Below are 19,299 nucleotides of genomic sequence, written 5' to 3'. Positions count from 1 at the left end.
TGCTCCTTTGTTTCTATATAAATTGACATTTCCAAAGTTTGATGGATAATTTCAAAGTATAGTCAGCCTGCTATCCTTGCAGTTATGTCACAGTGAATTTACATAAGTAGTAGACATAGCCAAGAAATGCAGTGTATATAATCAGAAAAATCAATGAAACAAAAACAAATTTTACCAAGTTACTTTGGTGAGTGAAACTCAAATCAAAAATCAAATCCACAATAATTTTTGAGCTAAACCATTTCTAACTGTTAATCAGTGCTCTCTCTCTCTCTCTCTCTCTCTCATTCTCTCCCTCTCTTTCCCTCTCTCTCTCTCTCTCTCTCTCTCTCTCTCTCTCTCTCTCCCCCTCCCTCTCTCTCTCTCTCTCTCTCTCTCTCTCTCTCTCTCTCACACACACACACACACACACACACACACACACAGTTTACACACAATTTGAGTCTCACAATAAAGTAATGATTGCTTCTGAGTAAACAGAAAGCTGTCTAGCATTCAACAATTGCTATTCTTGTAGAATGTGTAGCCAAACAACAGTAGAGCTCACAGTAAGAGAAAGGGTTAAATATCCCCTCAGTTCACTCTAGGAAGCAAGTTTCACAAAGAAAACTCTGGCTCCAGGGCACCTGGGTGGCTCAGTCAGTTGAGCTTGAGTGTCCAAGCTCAGGTCATGATACCAGGGCCATGGGATCGAGCCCCATGCTGGGTTCCATGCTGAGCATGGAGCATGCCCAGGATTCATTCTCTCTCTCTCTCTCTCTCTCTCTCTCTCTCTCTCTACCTCTGCCCCTTTCCCCTGCTCTTGCTCTCTCTCTAAAATAAAAACAGAAGAGGAAAGGAAAGGAAAGGAAAGGAAAGGAAAGGAAAGGAAAGGGAAGGAAAGGAAAGAAATGGAAACTCTGACTCACTGAAAGTTCTGTTTCTGAAGTGGCGCTTCTTTTCAGTATTGCCAAAACCAGTGCAAAAAAATAATACATGATCTTCCGTATAGGTTTGTTTTCTGGAACCCAGGATACCTCTTCTAATCCAATCCAATCAACACATTATCATGCTTTGGATTGCTGTACACAGTTGTGCAGATTGTGTACTGCACAAAGGTACCTGAGAAAGGAGTGCTAAAACCCTGCCCATGCTCCCTTGGAACTGTGCACTCTGGCATCAGTCTGCTTCTGTCTGAAGGATGACGTTTCTTTTTCTCTGCACAAAGGTGCTATCCACCTTCCCAGGCTGTGCACTGACCCAAAGGGGTGGAGATGAGAAACAGCAATTTTTCCTGATTTTTTTATTAATGCCATAGAGACTAGCAGTGGCCCTGGAGGGCTGCAGCACTTCTGCCTGCAACCTAGTGGGAACCCCAATATTAAATAAACAACTAGGACAGGTTAAAAGATAATTTCTTAAATTTAAATAATAGTATAAGCAGTAATCTGGGGTGGTCAAAGGAGGTCTATTAAAGGTGTGGGATTTAAGCTGAGTCTTAACTGATAAGTAAGATTTATATAGGTGTATATAGGACCTTTTAGTCAATAAACATTTATTAAGGACCTATTATGTGTAAAGTACTAAGCAGGGCCCTAAGAATACAAAATAAAGTTTGACCTGTATCCTTAAAATGGTAACTGACACAGAAACTTATAATGACATACATTATGTGATGAGCGCTGTGTGCAAGACTAAAACTGCAAAAGGAACACAGAGGAAAGACTGGCAGTTTGAATAGAGTCACATTCGTCTAAGTTTTGCAGAAAATGGTTGGCCACACCAAACAGCAACTAGGCACCATTCCAAAATGGGGTTCAGAAATGTGCAGAAATATTTTTAAAATCGATTCTAAAATATGTTCACCAAGTCAAGAAAGCTCTATTGGCCTCTACAGTTGCCAGTCTCCTTTAATTTTCTTCTTCATCCACCTGTTCTCAGCACTTTCCTGATTGCAAACTCTTTCATTACACTTCACAAACATAAACATTTACAAAGTGCTCCTTCTGGGTCATTAGTACATACATTTCCAAATAATTGTAGGAACTCACTCTGATATTCTTTCGCTCTGGAACCTGGCAATCATACCAGTGACATGCTAGAAAGGGAGTTTCTGGGGATATTAGTAGCATTCTAACTTTCAAACATTTCTGAGATTTGTACACTATAAGTCTTCTTGCCTAGTAACATGATCACAATCTGTCACCAAGACACACAAAATACACTCAACTTAGAAAACTTTTCTTCTCTGGAAGTCCATTTGATCCATGGTATAAAGAACTAATTTATTCCTAAAGTCTACTCTAACTGCTGTATGGAATGGAACGTGCTTCAGGAAAACCTTTCCCTAAAAAAAAAATTAACTGCCCAAATATCCATTACCCACATGTCACTTATATTTTCATACAGTTAATACGGCTTTTAGGGCACCTGGGTGGCTCAGTCGGTTGAGCGACCGACTTCGGCTCAGGTCATGATCTCACGGTCTGTGAGTTCGAGCCCCGTGTTGGGCTCTGTGCTGACAGCTCAGAGCCTGGAGCCTGCTTCGGATTCTGTGTCTCCCTCTCTCTCTGCCCCTCCCCCACTCATGCTCTGTCTCTCTCTGTCTCAGAAATAGATAAACATAAAAAAAATTAAAAAAAAAAAAAGAAAACTTTTCTTTTCTGGAAATCCATTTGATCCATGGTATAAAGAACTAATTTATTCCTAAAGTCTACTCTAACTGCTGTATAGAATGGAACGTGCTTCAGGAAAACCTTTCCCTAAAAAAAAAACTAACTGCCCAAATATCCATTACCCACATGTCACTTATATTTTCATACAGTTAATACGGCTTTTGATTCTGAATGTCATTGTTGTGAAACAGATTTTACATCGACCTCATAGATGAAAGCACAAGTCTAAACTGTGACATAAAAGCAAAATAACTATCTTTAGGTTGTCACAATACGTAATTGTACCATATCATTTTAATTGCACATCCAAATTATGTATTTTATATTCAGAGGCAAAGGGTTCTTTGCCAGAGGTAAATGACAATTTGTGAATTATGAACAAAGTTTTACAAAGATAAAATTTAAATTATTCTTGTTCCTAACCAGACTAAGAACCAAGAATGTAGCCCCAAGTTCACATAATCACATCACATGAATTATTTTCTGTTCTCTGTAACTCAGCATCATAAGACCATCCCATCTGAGTGCTTCTTGTAGTGATACGGATGTAAATGACTGAAACTGTCCTGGTAGGTGGTTTGTAAGGACTGTAATTTACTTTTGATAGGTGTCATCTGTCTTCTTTACTATGCATTAACTATCATCACATTCCATCAAATAAAAATAAATTAAAATCAAAGTAAATTTCTCAAATGAGTGTACTAAGATTTTCTTGGCATCTTTGACCTCAAGAGATAGATCTTGACCTTTATTAAGAACATTTTAACTGTGTCTGTGGGAAAACATTTCCGCAAACAGCTCAACAGCCATAATTAGGTGTTAAGGTAACACTGGGGCAAAGAATCTCTGGCTACAAACTGGAATAATACAAACTACTCTTATGGGGGGTGTTGTCCACATGCAATCACTTGAAACTCTGAAAAGGACAAAATGAACATGATCATCTGGGATAAGGCTGTTACTCAATCTAGTAGTTTTCAAACTGTGTGTTCTGGGCATCCACAGGCTTCTGGGCCCCCTCCCTGCTTCAACTAGAGCAGGCCAGGTTTTATCAGCTCTATAAAGTATAATTCCATACAATATGTATTTGTAAGCAGTATAACATTTCTTATTGGTTTGGAGACCATTGCCTTACTTAAAATAACCATCATGTGATACTTACCTAGCACAATCAACCTTATTTAAATTTTGTTTAAAATTCAAAGATATTTAGATTCCAGTAGTATTAGTTCTAGCATCCTTTTAAAAAAGGCAAAAGTTCTTTTTACTTGCTCTCATTTTAATTGTGATGTAAGAGAAAGAAGTCTCAGACAATACAGAGTTCCCATTCTTCTCACCATTTTAGGCACAAATCCCCAATAAGTAATTATTAAACAAATAGTTTACACAGGTAGATTAAATATATAGGGAGAACAGTTTTCTTCAGGAAGAAAAGGAGAAACTCAAACTCCTTGGAATTAATACCTAACACTTCCTATGTAAGACATGGACGGGGTGCTAGCTAAGTCCTCTCCAAAATTTAGACATCTCTCATTTGCTTTTTCTCAGGCTCAGGATCCAGGATTATAATTCTTTCATGCAAATTCAAAGGGTTTTTTCCCATATGATAAAACATAAATATTTATCATTTTGTTAAAGTTGACAAAAATTCAAGTTAGATCAGTGAATTTTGTGCATCGTATTATTGGAACAAGTAGTTTTGTACTAAACTTAGGTATCTGGAACCGGGGAGGTTCTCAGAAGACAGAAGAGGTACTGGGTGGGCAAAGCAATAAGTGCTGACCACACCACTTAAGACTAACATCGAATTAGTTTAAGACACAATAGCAATCTCTTGTTCTGCCCCTCATTTCAATTAATCCCACACAAAAACATTTTGGAGCATTTTCTGTACACTGTCATTGGGATGAATAAAAAAAATCGCTTCAAGGAAGGAGCCTTTTACTTCAAAGACACAAGATGTACACCCATTAATCAAATAAGTAATAGTTAGACATCACGTGATAAGATCTCTGTACAACTGCTAGACATACAGTGTAGGTAAGCAGAGTGCTGCATGATTCTGAAGAAAGAGAGCTCTCTGAGGGTGAGGATGGGGGAAGGACAGAGATTTTCACAGAGAAGGAAGAACCTACTCTAGAACGTGTAGGATAAACAGGATTTAGATACATAAAACTGGCTTTGGAAGGGGGTTACAAAAGGTGCAATGAAGGAAAACACCAGATTTATTCAGGTAACGCAGTGAGAAAAAAAAAAACATTTCTCTTTACTATGTTCACTATTAATATTCATAAGATTTCAAAGTAGTTAGAGATTTAGGAAATTATTGATTAAGAACATCTTTATGTTTCCTGATATCAGAAAAAGGCCTTAAGGGAGAAATGGCTTCTAGATGGAGTCAGCAGCGGAAAAGAACAGGAAGAGATGAAGAAGCAGAATCAACAAGACCAGCACCAGATCCAGGTTCTAGAACAAAGCATCCTCAGGTACAGCCCTCACTGATCTACTCCATAACTCCCTTTATTTTGACTTTGCCCATGTTGCATGTATAAGATCCATTCTTATTTTTAAGGGCATAATCACATCTTCATTTGGATTTCTAATAAAGACTAAGGCAACACCAGAAGATGACAGAAATTTCACTGTAAATGCCACCTACACATAGCAACACATGATTTATTTTTTAAATACATATTGGTGACTTACCCAAAGCTCTCCAAGCCTATTTCCTCATCTACAAAATGGTAGTAACAATATCTATCTTTTACAGTTGTTGAGCAAATTAAAAATATATGTGCTAAGCTACTAGCACCAACTGGCACATAAGGAGTAGTCAAAAAACAGTCCTTATTCACAGCCCCAACCCCTACTCTCACCTTAGGACAGGTGACAGTTCTCTGGATGTGTTTACACTGTGTGTCCATCACCCTTCTCCCGGGCTCTCCCCAGTCACAACCATGTTTTGAAAGAGAAGACACTGTAGGAATACTTCACTAGCATTTTCTCTCTTCTACCTTCCCAATTATTTGGTCCCAGATGTTGACCTCACTTCTCAATGTCCTTCCCTGCCCATCACCCACAATCAGTACCAAGCCAGCAACTTGTGATATAACAAGTAAAGCTTTTAAATTGCCTTGGCTTAAAAAGTGATGAACATGAAAAAAATATATATATTGGAAAGCTCGAATGGAAGATGGGGTTATTAGTATTATCACAAAATATAGATAGCATGAAAGAAAGAGATGTGGGAAATGTCAGAATCATTTTCTAACCTACACACAGAAAAAAGATGGAATTTCTTGTGGTATAATAATGACAGTAATTTAAAGCCTATGGATCTTTGAAATAAATATAGGTAGCTTTCAAAATCTCACTCACTGTGAATTTGTCCTCTTTAGTGAGAACTATAGGAAAGACCTGAAAGGTAAAAATATACACTAGCTGTACAACTACATTTTGCCCATCCTCACCACACTATACAGACAGATTGCATTAGGCCTTCAAATTGACAGCATGGAAAAAAGCTTCCTTTTTTTAACTGTTTCTCACGTTACTTGCCTAATTTCACACGCTTATACATTTAATAGCTAAAATCACTGACTACTCATCCTTATTCAGATTTTTTTTTAAATTAACAATTCTTAAAAGTTATATTGTAATCATTGAAGTGTTTATATTTATAAACCCCTCAGTTGTTTGCTCAAAGATGTGAAGTGTTTCTGAATGGTAGATAACAATTCCTTAAAAATAACTCAATAAATCAACTCTACAGTTGGGAAAACTTGATCCTTTGTCAGGCGTCCCTTAGCAAGAGCTTCTTACCAAAGTCTGGCTTAGCTGATGATTACTTTCTCATCCTTAGCACAGAACCCTTATCTCTGAAGGAGTTCTGAACTTAATCCCTGCATACCCTGCGCTCTGCAGACATATCCCTGCTTCTCTTCAAAGCCCCCTCTTATTTAAGAGTCTTTGCCCATACTGAATACCTACAACTTTTTCTGCACTTGATGATAACTGAAGTGGCTAACAGACTCAGACGCCATTAACAAGTTTGGGCAGCACTGTAAGTAATCCCAGAGAATTTACTAGGGTTCTACTGATTGCTTTCAGACCTTGCCTGAATGCTCTGAGAAGCACGTAAGCTTCTAGTGGTACCGACCATGGCTTCCCTAGTTAGAGTTCCTATCTGACCAAAAAATAAAAAAAAAAATAAAAAAAAAAAAAGTAGGAGGAGGAAGAGGAGCAGGAAGAAGAAGACAAACCATATTTACCAGCCATATTACCTGCCAGGTACTTTACAGATTATCATCCCATCTAACCTTCATAACCCTGTGATGCATTGTCATTATCTTCACTTTTGGCACATAAGGGGTAAAGAATTCACATAATTACAAAGTGGTGGATCAGAAACTCATGACTACCCTATGCTACCTATAAAGTGATGCCACACAGCATTTTAGACCACACACTATGGTCCGAAAACCTATTATCTCTTACAGGAAGTCTTTAAAGCATGTTCTGACTCCTGGTTCTCCTTTCTCCAAAGAGCTCCTAGCACTCTCCGGATCTTCTTTCATGTTGCTCTCACATTACACAATTCTGGCATCTTCTGATGAGTTTATTTTTTTTTTATTTTCTGTTTTAATTGAAGTACTGTTGACGTATAATGTTACATTAGTTTCAGGTATACAAAATAGTGATTCGACAGTTCTATACATTACACAATGCTCACCACAACATGTACAGTCACCACCTGTCACCGTACAATGTCACTGCAATATTATTGACTGGATTCCCTATGCTGTGCTTTCATCCCCGTGACTTCACTACAACTTTGTTTTAGATCTTCAGGATGTCATTAACCATAAGTGCTCCTTTATTAGCACCAAATGATTTTAACCCCCAAATATAAATAACAGGAATGATTTATTTTTAAATGGCCTTGTGCCATTGACAAAGCACTTGCACTTCCATTAAGTCATTTCATTCTCACAGCAATCCTAGAAGGAAAGCATTAACACCTCCATTGCAAAGAGGAGGAAATAGGCTCAGAGAGGATAAGGGACTTAATTAAGGTCACAGAGCCATTAAAGGTAAACTTGGGCCTCAAAGCAAGTCCCATTCAGTGCTCTCCTGCTATAAAACTAAAGGAGAGCTGTGGGTGTACATGTTCTGGAAATAGTAAAACATCTAATACCTCGTAGCAAGTTGCTTTGTTTAAGGAATGGTCCTAAAAACAAATGTATTTGCAAAGAGTTTGTATCGTGAATTTGCATTGTTGTGATGCACGAAGGCTGTTTATCTCGTTTAACATGTGCAGGGAACAGAATGTTCTGAAGCAACATACAGAGACAAAATAATATCTGTGCCTTGTCTGTATTAAACAGCCTCCACTACTGCCCAGCATTAAAGAAATCATGTCGCCAAAGCAGCTTTACCTGATAACTGAACATTTTCTTCTCAGATATTTCTACAACTGCTAAATAATCAGGTGCATGTTTTTAAATTCAGTGTTTCTCCAAAACAGCTACCCGCAGTACTTAAGAAGCTTTTATTACCAGCTAAAGAAAGTACATTTTCCCGTTAGCTCCAAGAGGCAACCAAGTCAAAGGATGGAATTGAACTAGACAGAGCCACCCTTCTTCCCTAAGCAGGGAAAGCATCCCAAACCCTGAATGACTGTTTATCACTTGACTTAGGTGCCTGCTCAAGGGTGACATTTGCCACCTGCCAGGCCTCTCAGCTAGAGGATAAGATTTTAACGGGAACATCAAAATAGAAACGCTGCTATTACCTCAGAGTCTGCAGCAGGGCCAGACCGCTCCTGAAGTTTTTATTCCTACTACTACTCCCAGTCTTGTGAGAGGAACTGAAAGAGCATGGCCTTTGGCATTCAAATCCCTGCTCTGTCAACCACAGTACCTATAAGCCTGACATGTTCTCTCATCTCTTTGGGCCTCAGTTTCCTTGTCTGTAATAGTGGGACAATTATAGTGACTTCACAGGACTTCATGAGTGATCAGCTTGGAGAGTACCTGACACATGGTAGGTGTTCAAAAAATATTAGACCCTAGTCCTTATTAGGAGTCAAAAATAATTAGAAGAAGGACACTGCCTGGAATTTTATCTGGGGATTTTTATCTCTTGGCCAAGATGTCTCATTTCTTTATGCCAGTACAAAGAATCTTTTCCTTTGAGTAAACTGAGATTACCACGCAATTAGAATTCTTTCCATTTGGAAATAATGGATGGGTTTTCTTTATGACTTGAAGACTAAAACACTCACAATACTGGTTAATTTTTACAGAGCATGTGTTATAGACCAGGCACTGTGTTCAACATTTCATATAGATTATCTCACTGAATTCTCACAACCATGCTATGAGGTAGATTAACACTTAATAGGTGAGAAAAATGACATTTGTAGATGCTAACTTGCCCCATCGCATACAGCTAAAAAATTAGGACTCAGGATTTAAAATCTAATTAAATGTCTTAATCATAAAAATAAATTATGCCTCAGATCTTGTAGAAAATTTTTATAAAAGTTAAATCCTGTAAATGCTACCCTTTTACAGCACTTTTAATTTCCAACCCATGTAATGATTTCACTCTCTTATATGCATAGATACTCATATGAGTCTCTGCCATATTAAAAACTCAAAGCTTCCCTGACTCACACATAACCTTTAAGTAAAACATGTCTGCTTATTCATCCTCTCATCTTTTCTTTCAGAACAGCAACGTTTCAGAAAATAAGTAGGTTTCCATGGTTTTTGTCTGTGAGTCACATTCTTAGCTTTGGAACAATATTAGTGGGTATTTTGCCTGTGCCTTAGGAGGAAATGTTCCCAGGAGTAAAATGATACTGAACATCTCCTTCTGAATTGCTTTGCTTAAATAGAGTTTCAATTTGCCTCCCAAATGAGCCCTGTTCTTACTGTGACCACTGAACCATTTACTACCTGATTGTAGGCACAGGTGCAAATCCAGCACCGACCTCTCAGTCCAGACACCCATGTGTACAAATTTATAGGCTGGCTTAGAATTCCTGTTTTGTCACGTCTGTTGCTTTCCTCCATCCAATAGCCAACACCCATAATGAGCCCCCCCTCCAAACACCCTCAGAAGCATCCAAAGGAGCTGTGTCGTTCACATTCTAGATTCCTCTTTCCTATGTGGCTGCCCAGCTGTCCTCCCTCTGCCAAAATGCCTTGCATCAAGTTGCCCTCCAGAGGCTTGCTACTTTTTGAACTATGTCCAAAGACCTCTGACTTTAATTGGAGCACACAAAGTGCCTGACAGAAATGTCATAAGCATAAAATGCAAAAGGTTAACTGCCAGGGAGAATGATGTAAATGCACTGCCTTCCCTTTGAGAAGGATTATCTACTTATGATTAAATGTTCTCTAGTAAGGATTTTTTTTTAATATTTCAAAGTACCCTTCTGACCCTCTGCCTTTCTTTAATGAGCTTTAATTTGTCTCCAAATGGTAGACACTGCCTGCCCCATAAGGTACTAATATGAAGATGCAGGAAAGATTGGATTTCTGTGTGATTGTATGTCATGAGAAAATCTGAGGAGCGGGTCATTACTGCAGCTGCCACCATGCCACATAAGGGAAGTGCCACTACAAATGGAGATGCAATATTAGGAAATGCATTCTGCTCAAGATCATATAAAGCAGTAATCTACTCTGTTAACTCAAAAAATAGCAGGCAAGATTCAATTTCAAAAACAGAACCCAAAGGATCGATGGAGAAATATAAAGGCTAAATGCTTTTGATGCTGGTTATAGTTTATCAAAGTTCAGCTCGCTGTGATTTCTATCCAAATTCAACCCCCTACCTAATGCTCTCATCTACCTGTGCAGGCCAACTGTACCTTAATGAAACTGATGTCTCATCCAACACAGTGAGGAATGCTGCATGAAAAATGTCACATTCTGACCCAACCAGCCATATCTAACATCATATTGTGGGAGAGGCACAAGCTGCTCTTGTGACAATGTGAGAGAGAGAAGAGAAAGGGGGGAAAGGCACACAAAAAAAGAGAGAGAGGGAGAGAGAGAGAAACCCACCATTTGTTTCTTCTTCTTAAATTTGCTGTTGCCTAGAAACACTTAAGAAATTATTCTGAAGCAATTATATGAGTCAAAAGCATTCCAAGCATGTTTTTCACTTTCCATATTTGACTAATTGGTTTATCAGATTTGCAATAGTTCATCTGTTGTTGTTTTTAATTTTCCAGATATTGTGATTATTTTTAACTCAGGAGATTTTTTTAATGTAACAAAAACAGCAAAATAAATCAAATTTCCAGCAAAAAAAAGAGGAAGAAATCTAACCCCCAAACTCCATCAAAAAAAAAAAGCCTAGTACAATGCCTAGCACATAATAGGAATACCTGTGATTATGTAGCTTAAAAAATGAATGAATGGGAAAATATGGATGGTGGATGATGGATGGATGCATGGTCAGACTTGAAAATACCATCTATTAAAGGGTCCAGCTAAAGACTAGACAATGACTTGAACATTAATGAAGTAAAAATTAAAGCCTTGAAATTCTTTAAAAAATAAAAAAGGATAACCACCCAACTATCTTGAGTCAAGGGCAAAGTCACATGACAGTGGTTTTTGAGGCCATTGTTGATGACGTGTTGTAACACCTCACCCTCACTTCACTTTCTCATCTTTCCCCTCTTTCCTATGCTCTTTTATTTCCTTATCCCCCACTTCCCAGCATCCTCTGTGATTCACACCTGCCAATCTCATCCATAGCTTAGTAAAAATAGGGTTAAATGATTACCCAGCATAAACACCCCCACCCCCACCAGTGCTGTGATAGTCTAAAAAGTAGATTAGAATAACACCACTCCACTGCAATTCAATAATAACAGCTACCCTTTATGCAGCATATATTATATACCTGAGCATTACTCTGAGAAAAACAATTCTCTGAGGAAAGTCTAATTAGCATTATTTTACATGTAAGGACACTAAAGCACAAAAAGCTATAAATCTAGTAGCAGACAAGCCATGAGTCACACATAGATCTTTCTGACCCCAGACCCATTCCACCAGGACTCACTCGGTTCATTCTTGATTCATTTCAATGAAGATTTATAGAGAACCTGCCACATCGAACCCATCTTTGTCTTAAGTAAAGGAGATTGAGATCATAAGTGCCTCAAAGCAAATTTTTAGTTATGTTTACTTCTCTTTAGATCCTTTAACTTTTCAAAGTGATTTTACATTATTTCATTTAAAACAATATTCAGTAACTTGAAATACAAATTTAAAACTACTAGCATGGACGTCATAAATCTTTGGCTGTGTTGACATGAGTAATGAAGGAACAAAGGAGCAAATGAACAAAGGAGAAAGTGGGAGAGGAGTAATTGTCACAAAGAATGTTCAAAGGCAGAAATTCTTTGTATAATATGCTACCAAAGGGCCTAGGTTTCCCCATTCTCCAAGATTGTCCCCCACCCCAGATCTATGACTAAATTTATCAGCTCAGAAAGCTTCCACATACACCCCTTGGAATGCATCTTTTGTCTGCCACAAGCTAAGTGTCACTTAGCCCATTTAGACCACCCCAGGCTAACTGGTCCTTGTTGGTTATTCTATGTTATATTAAGATTGGAATTTATATTTATTGGTCTTCAAATAATAGAGTCCTGTTCTTGGTATCAAATATGAACAATTAATACTAGAAGCAAAGCAAAAATGAAGTGGATAGAAAGTTGAAAATATAGTGACTGCTCTATAATACTGTTGGAAATAAATGTTAAGGGTTACAAGGCATAAAGCCAGTAATTATTTCTGAACAGAGAGAGTCAATGGCTGCATACATCATTGAATATGTTTTGCCATTTCATAATATGGTAACAAGTAGTTTATTCACTAAAAATATTTTCCCCTACAACTTTTTTTTTAAAGAAAAAAAAGCTTTCCAAAATCATGGATAAGCACATTTGCAGTGAATTTGCCATGTCCTGGCTAAGGCACCTCATGGCACCTATGTATGTAGAGGTCGATTTGAATTATTATTAAAACTATTTAGCTCAGGGTGCCTGGGTGGCTCAGTCAGTTAAACATCTGACTTCAGCTCAGGTCATGATCTCATGGTTCGTGAGTTCGAGCCCCATGTCAGGCTCTGCACTGACAGCTCAGAGCCTGGAGCCTGCCTCGGATTCTGTACCTCCCTCTCTCTCTGCCCACCCCCCCCCCTTTCTCTCTCAAAAAATAAATAAGCATTAAAATTTTTAAGTTTAAAAAAAATATTTAGCTCTTATTAAGTATTTATCATGTACGACAAGGCTCTCTACAGGCTCTAATTAAAAACCACACACCCAGCTTCTGTCCTACCAGAGCACTCAAGAAGCCCATAACTAACCAGTCTACCATACCACACCAACCTCCAGACCGTGCATTTATTTGCATTCATTTGAAAACCTTGTTTGTAACCTGCCCATGAAAGGGGCTGATTCTCTGAAAACCAGTTTGGCTTCTTATTTTTCATGGAAAATGAAAGCCTTAATTTACAAAATATTGTTCTGATGAAGAGCATTTGCTTTTCTACTAAATGATTATCTTCTAACATTATCTGCCTACATGGCAGTTTCAACTCATGATAGTATCATCTGTCCATAATATAATTATTAATATTTACAGAGTTATATTAGGAGATGAGATTCACCCATGCAAAAGCTGCTCGCATGTAACTATAAATTATTCAGCTTTTCTAAACATCTGCTCTGTTCCCAATTATCAGAGCCAAGTGACACTTGTTTCAATGTCACTGCTGGGCTAGCTCTCTGCTTCTTGTTATCTTGAAGCTGCTGTGTCGCATTGTTCCTCCTGTTCTTAAATGCTCAGGATTAGAGGCAATAGATCTGGCTTAGGCCAAACTGAGTGTTTGTTGTATGCCAAATGCCCTTTAATTCTCTGGCATGCTTACCCACAGCATGTGATTGTTTGCACTAGTGGGTTAGATCTTCCTTATTATACACATGCCTGTTGGCAAGGCTGATTGTAAGGCAATTCATGTCCTATGTCTGTGCGTAGAAGTATTCTTCATCTTTTTTTATTATATAGTTTTATTTCAGTTTGGTGAGTAAAATGTGCCTGACATGTGTTAAGTGCTTAAAAAAAGTGTGTTTGGGGCGCCTGGGTGGCGCAGTCGGTTAAGCGTCCGACCTCAGCCAGGTCACGGTCTCGCAGTCCGTGAGTTCGAGCCCCGCGTCAGGCTCTGGGCTGATGGCTCGGAGCCTGGAGCCTGTTTCCGATTCTGTGTCTCCCTCTTTCTCTGCCCCTCCCCCGTTCACGCTCTGTCTCTCTCTGTCCCAAAAATAAACGTTGAAAAAAAAATTTTTTTTTTAAAAAGTGTGTTAAATGTTTGATGAAATTTATCAGACCCCTAGTTTTAAAAATAAAACACAAAAATCAACCCACCTTCTACTAGACTGCATATTCTCAATTTTATGACAAAATAGAGTTTGATATTATCATAAAGCAAAGTATCTATAAAGATAAAATATCTTTAACCTCTGATCCATCAATAATAACTTATCTGCCCATTACATATGACCAACATACTGCAGTCAAGATTACCTAATTAAAGTCATCAACTACATATACTTAATAGTATCTGTTAGAGTTCCAAAGCTATTCATTTTAATCAGTCATAGTTAAAAAATAAAAGATCTTTCTTTTATCATTGTAAACCTTAGCCATTGAGCATTAACTAGCTAACATCAATATAAACCATGTCAGATTTGGTAGATGATTTAGAAACACGTAACTTCTTCAATCACTAGATGCAAAGCTGATCTATTTTTCTATTTTTACTGGCTAACTACCTGAAATGCAAGGTAACAATGAGTAATTTTGCAAACCAAAGAAAAAAAATCTCATAAAGTTGGTTATGCAAAGGTTCATCCCCATAAGGTGATGCAATAATTAGCATACTGATTTTGATGCTTTAAAAGATTCTATAACCGCAGTGGCTTAAACAAGATTAGAACATTCATTTCTCTCACACCCATAACAATCCTAGCTAGGAGACATTCAAGGGAGAGAGAGAAGCAACATCCCATGAGATGATCGAGAGACCCTCCCTGTTTCTTTCTGTCTTGCTTTGCTGCTCCCTAAGTGATGCTTCTGGTAGGATGGTCAAAGACAGCTCACTGCCACAACATCTGCATTCCAGTGTAGGAAGGGGAGGATAAGTGGAGGCCAAACAGTTCTATTTTAAAGTTATGACCTGAAAATTGCAGATGTCACTTCTGCTACTATCCTATTAGCCAGCATTTAGTCACATGACACCATTTAAATGCAAAGGAGACTGGGAAATGTAGTCCGTAGCTGGCGAGACACATAAGACTCAAGGACTTCTATTACTAAAAAGAACAAGAGAAATAGATTGGGGTGAGGAGATTTCATTTACAAAATAGATAACATTTGTTAATTAGACACCATTCCCATAAATATTATGAAAATTCTAATAATCCTGGAGTACTATTTTGGTTTCTTGTCTAGACCTGTATTTTTAAAGGACAGGTGTGTCCCTAAAGCTATATTCACACCCACACTCGCTCCAAAATCATTGATATCAAAGTTGAAAAACAAATCTCCAAATAGACCTGGTAGGTTTTCTTTTTTATTGTAATTGTCATAGATGGCCCTCCTTTTCCTACCAGAGTAGGAAGAGAAAGGGCTAACTAATCATTATTGAGTAACTCCTCTGTGTCACACCCTGTGGTAGAGGCTTACAAAAATAATTTTATTTACCTCCTTAAGACAACCTTTTGTGAATACTATTATTATCCACCAAAGAAGAAAACTGAAGCTTGGTTGGGCTAAATAAGTAAGCCAAGTACATTAGCTTTCATATGGGCTCACTGTCTTGTTTCCATGGGTAGAGCTGAAAACAAAAAAGTAGACCTTCACACAAAAACTCACAAAATGTAGGTAAACCACCAGCCACCTCCTGTTTTCCCAAGATTCAGTGGGGAAAAAAAAGGAAAGAGAATCTGCACTTAAGGGAAGAGTCAAAGATTACAACTGCTCACCACTCCAGACCAAATTCAACATCTGCTGGAGGTGAACACATTCTGAGAACCTGTGAGTCCCAAAAGAAACTGAATCCTTCTTTGTCTAGCTTGGATGGGGTCAGTGAGGTGGTCCTAGCAATTCCATCAACTAATTTCAGAGGTATATCAGTGGTGGCACAACCTGGACCAAGTCCTGCTGATTCAGACCATCCCAGAGAAATGATCACTGGGCCATCTCTGGGTGTAGTCCTGGCCTTTAATAGGCTTCCAGCCTATTACAGCAAACAGCTCATCAGTCCTTTGGGAGTGTATAGCCAAAGTCAGTCATAAACTTAATTTCAAACACAGCATCAGTGATTACCTTCAAACTACAGTATTATAATCAAATTACATCAGCCAGCTTTTATTTAAGACCTAAAACTTCTATTACTTTGAACAACAGTCTTGTGCCCAAACAAAGAAAGGCTGGCTATAAAGTGGCTATAGCTTATGGAAACCCCAGACTCTGAAACAGAGACTGTTGTAAGAACCTCTACCAAAATCCAAACTCAACCAAAAAAAAAAAAAAAGTGACAAAGCCTTCACTTTAATCCTGGTCACATTGACTTGTCCACTAAGCAGAAAAATACCTAGTATAACAAAATTACCCTAATGAATACCAGGACAGAAATATTACCTTTGTATATAATGGGTCAGCACTTTTACATGTGGCCAAACCCCAGCTACGATTTCAATCTTCTGTTTCTTTATTATGATAGGAAGTAAGAAATCCTTTTATACTGATGAGCAAAATGAGTGTTGTGTCTAGGTTCATAAGAACCCATTTTTTAAAGTTTTGTTCCCATAGTGGTTAATTAGAAAGTTGTTAACAGCTCAGGGTCTGTCAGCAGAGATTTGATTTCGAATTCTGTCCTGCCACAAGCTACCTGTAAGCCTCCAGGCCAGGGGGCTATCAAGGTGCCCAGCTTGCTTCTCTGTCAAATGGAACTAATAATGGTACTCACGGGGGTTGTTGGAAGGACTAATTAGGCCAATGCCTCATACAGTATAGATACTCAATACATTTTAAATGTTGTTATAATTGCTAGCAAGTAAAATGATGGAAGGTAGAACATAACTCTTCTGAGTCCTGGCCTTTTTGGCCCCAGTGGTAAACTCCATTAGATTGTTAGTCCTTGTTAACTCCACCAAAAACTGAAAGAGATAAATGGACACTTAGCAGCAGAAAAATTGCCTTCTGAAATAACCCCTTCTTGGTGCATCCAGCATTTATGTGCTGTCCTTTTCCTAAGACAAAAAATTGCATGTTGGAATTGGATTGGGGACATTATCTCGTGATGATTAAGGGAGGTTATTACTAGAACAGTGCATGAAATGAAAGCTACCTGCTTTCACATAGAGAACTCTTGAAAATAACCCTATTTTTCCCCAGCAAATAGGCAGGGAGAAGAAAGATTCCAATAATGGATAGCATTACAAATCCTTTTTCATGTACTCTGCTTATCTAAATTGGCACATGATGCCTGCCCACCCTCTCTCAGAAATCATGAGAGGTGCTAACTCATCCATCAGGCCCCGCCTAACAGCCCAGGAGGCACCAAGAAGGATATTTCTCTTTCTCTGCTGCCTGTTTCTCGTCAAACTGAATCAGCATTTCTGGGAGCTCAGTTCCCATTCAGAAAGGTAATACCTTATAAAAATGGGCATGGCAGCACTTATGGAAATTCTAACCCATCAGCTGAGAGATAAGCAGGTGAAGGTTAGAAAGTTATTCCCTAGTGACCTCGCCAAAAGCTTTCCATGTAAAAAAAATAGTTTTACATACATATTTTTATTTTTATATATACAAAACTAAAGTGTTATATAAATACACATATGTATGTTTATGTGCAGGTGTATATGGATGAATATACATACAAATATATATACATACACATGCACAAATATGTATACATATACATGTATATGTATATACATACATATACACACAGATAGTACAGATATATGTGTATATATATATACAATACACACACACACACATAAATATTCCCCAATATTTCACTTATACTTGCTAAATTTTTCTCTCTACTCAAAGCTTTACAGGATTAAAGGATTACATATGAGTCCCTAATTTAAGCCCTGAATTTTTCTGAGCTTTAAATAAGAGTTGAGTATCCTCCTAACTATGAAGAGTCACTGAGCCAGAAAAAGAAGTTAATATAGATATAGATACAGAGAAATTTGAAAAGGAAGTTAACCCAAATGGTAATATTAAATAAAAATACGGATGATCAAATTTATTCAACAAATAATAGTTTGGATTCCAAATTATGTAAATGAGAAAAGAGAAACAAGGAGGAAAAAGTAAAACTATCAGAGAGACAGATATTTTAAAAATCCCTTATGAAGCATGTATCAAGTACCTACTATACCAGCTGGGCATTGTTTTAGGCTTCCCAACCTCAGCGCCATTGACCTTTTAGGCCAGATAAGTCTTTGTTGGGCAACTGTTCTGTGCATGTAGGATGTTTAGCAGCATCTCTGGCCTCCACCCACTAGGTGTCAGTAGCAGTCCTCAAGTTGTGACAACCAAAATGTCTCCAGCATTGCCAGATGTCCTCACGGGGAAATCACTGTCAGTGAGACCCACCATGCTAGAGATACAAAAATAGTGCCTACGTACCAGTTGCAATTTTTGTTTTATGTTCCTTAAGAACAGGCAATCCTCAAAAACTTGGCACATTTTCCAGGGAGGAGGCACATTTCCTCCTCCTTGGTGTGGAGGTTGTTAGACCTCCTCTTCTTCCATTGCCGGACTGCCACCATGCTTTCCCCTCTCAGTTCCGACCCTGTGAGGGGGAGGCTGGCCAAAGCCAGTTCCATGCTCTGTTACTCTTTCCTGGGTTTCCCATCACTTCCACTGGCATTCTGATCTGTCAGAATGCTTTTCTAGAACAACAAATGTGTAACATTTATCTTTTGATCTTATTTATATTGTCCATAAATAATATATAGAAGTATCAAATCAACATATAAAAATAGGATATAGAGTTTTGCATTTGAGTGAGAATTTTAGGAAATGCTCTGTATCACTAAGCATCTCCTGTAGAGGTTTGTGATTCTAAGTAATTACCACCAAAAGGATTCCTTCTTATCCTGTGTAACAGAGAGCTGGCTGTAACTAAATGATAAAGAAGAGAAAGGGGGTGTTCGTTTGTTTCTGTTTGGTTTTAATAAACATGCCTGATATGTCATTTGACTGCAACCTCATATTAATGCATCTTTCACCCAGTGACTTGAAAACCTTCAAAAACATTCATTAGCAGATACTTTGATGAGGTTAGCAGACTTTCAACCTTGTATTCTTACCATATTAGTCTAAAGACATCCATGAGAATCATATGGCATTACACTACCCATGGGCCTCTCTACAGAGGAAAACAACTATAAATACCAGTGCATTTCTAATTCCCTGAGATGTAATTGGCCAAACAGATCAAGAATCTATCTCTGTGCCCCAGCTATAGAAAGGAGCAGAAACTGGAGGAAACTAGCTTTTGCTGAGTGCATGCTATTTCTTTA

The 19,299-nt window shown here is 38.1% G+C and overlaps 1 protein-coding gene and 1 long non-coding RNA gene across 4 annotated transcripts in view; one reads left to right on the top strand and one right to left on the bottom strand.

Annotated features, from left to right (window-relative positions):
- The window catches only part of PALMD (palmdelphin), a 75,783-nt gene that overhangs the window by 19,742 nt on the left and 36,742 nt on the right, over window positions 1–19,299 (top strand). For both annotated transcript variants that reach the window (XR_007154553.1, XM_047869440.1), the window contains exon 3: window positions 5,016–5,140. Coding sequence is in view for 1 of the 2 variants with exons in the window: in XM_047869440.1 (XP_047725396.1) it covers window positions 5,016–5,140 (125 nt within the window). In the remaining variant the exon portion in view is untranslated. The remainder of the gene's footprint in view (window positions 1–5,015; window positions 5,141–19,299) is intronic.
- LOC125172030 (uncharacterized) overlaps window positions 1–19,299 on the bottom strand; it is a 41,489-nt gene that overhangs the window by 288 nt on the left and 21,902 nt on the right. The window lies entirely within an intron of this gene.

Source organism: Prionailurus viverrinus, chromosome C1 (assembly GCF_022837055.1).
Source record: "Prionailurus viverrinus isolate Anna chromosome C1, UM_Priviv_1.0, whole genome shotgun sequence".
Lineage (NCBI taxonomy): Eukaryota > Metazoa > Chordata > Mammalia > Carnivora > Felidae > Prionailurus > Prionailurus viverrinus.
This window is presented reverse-complemented; position numbering and strand designations above follow the sequence as displayed.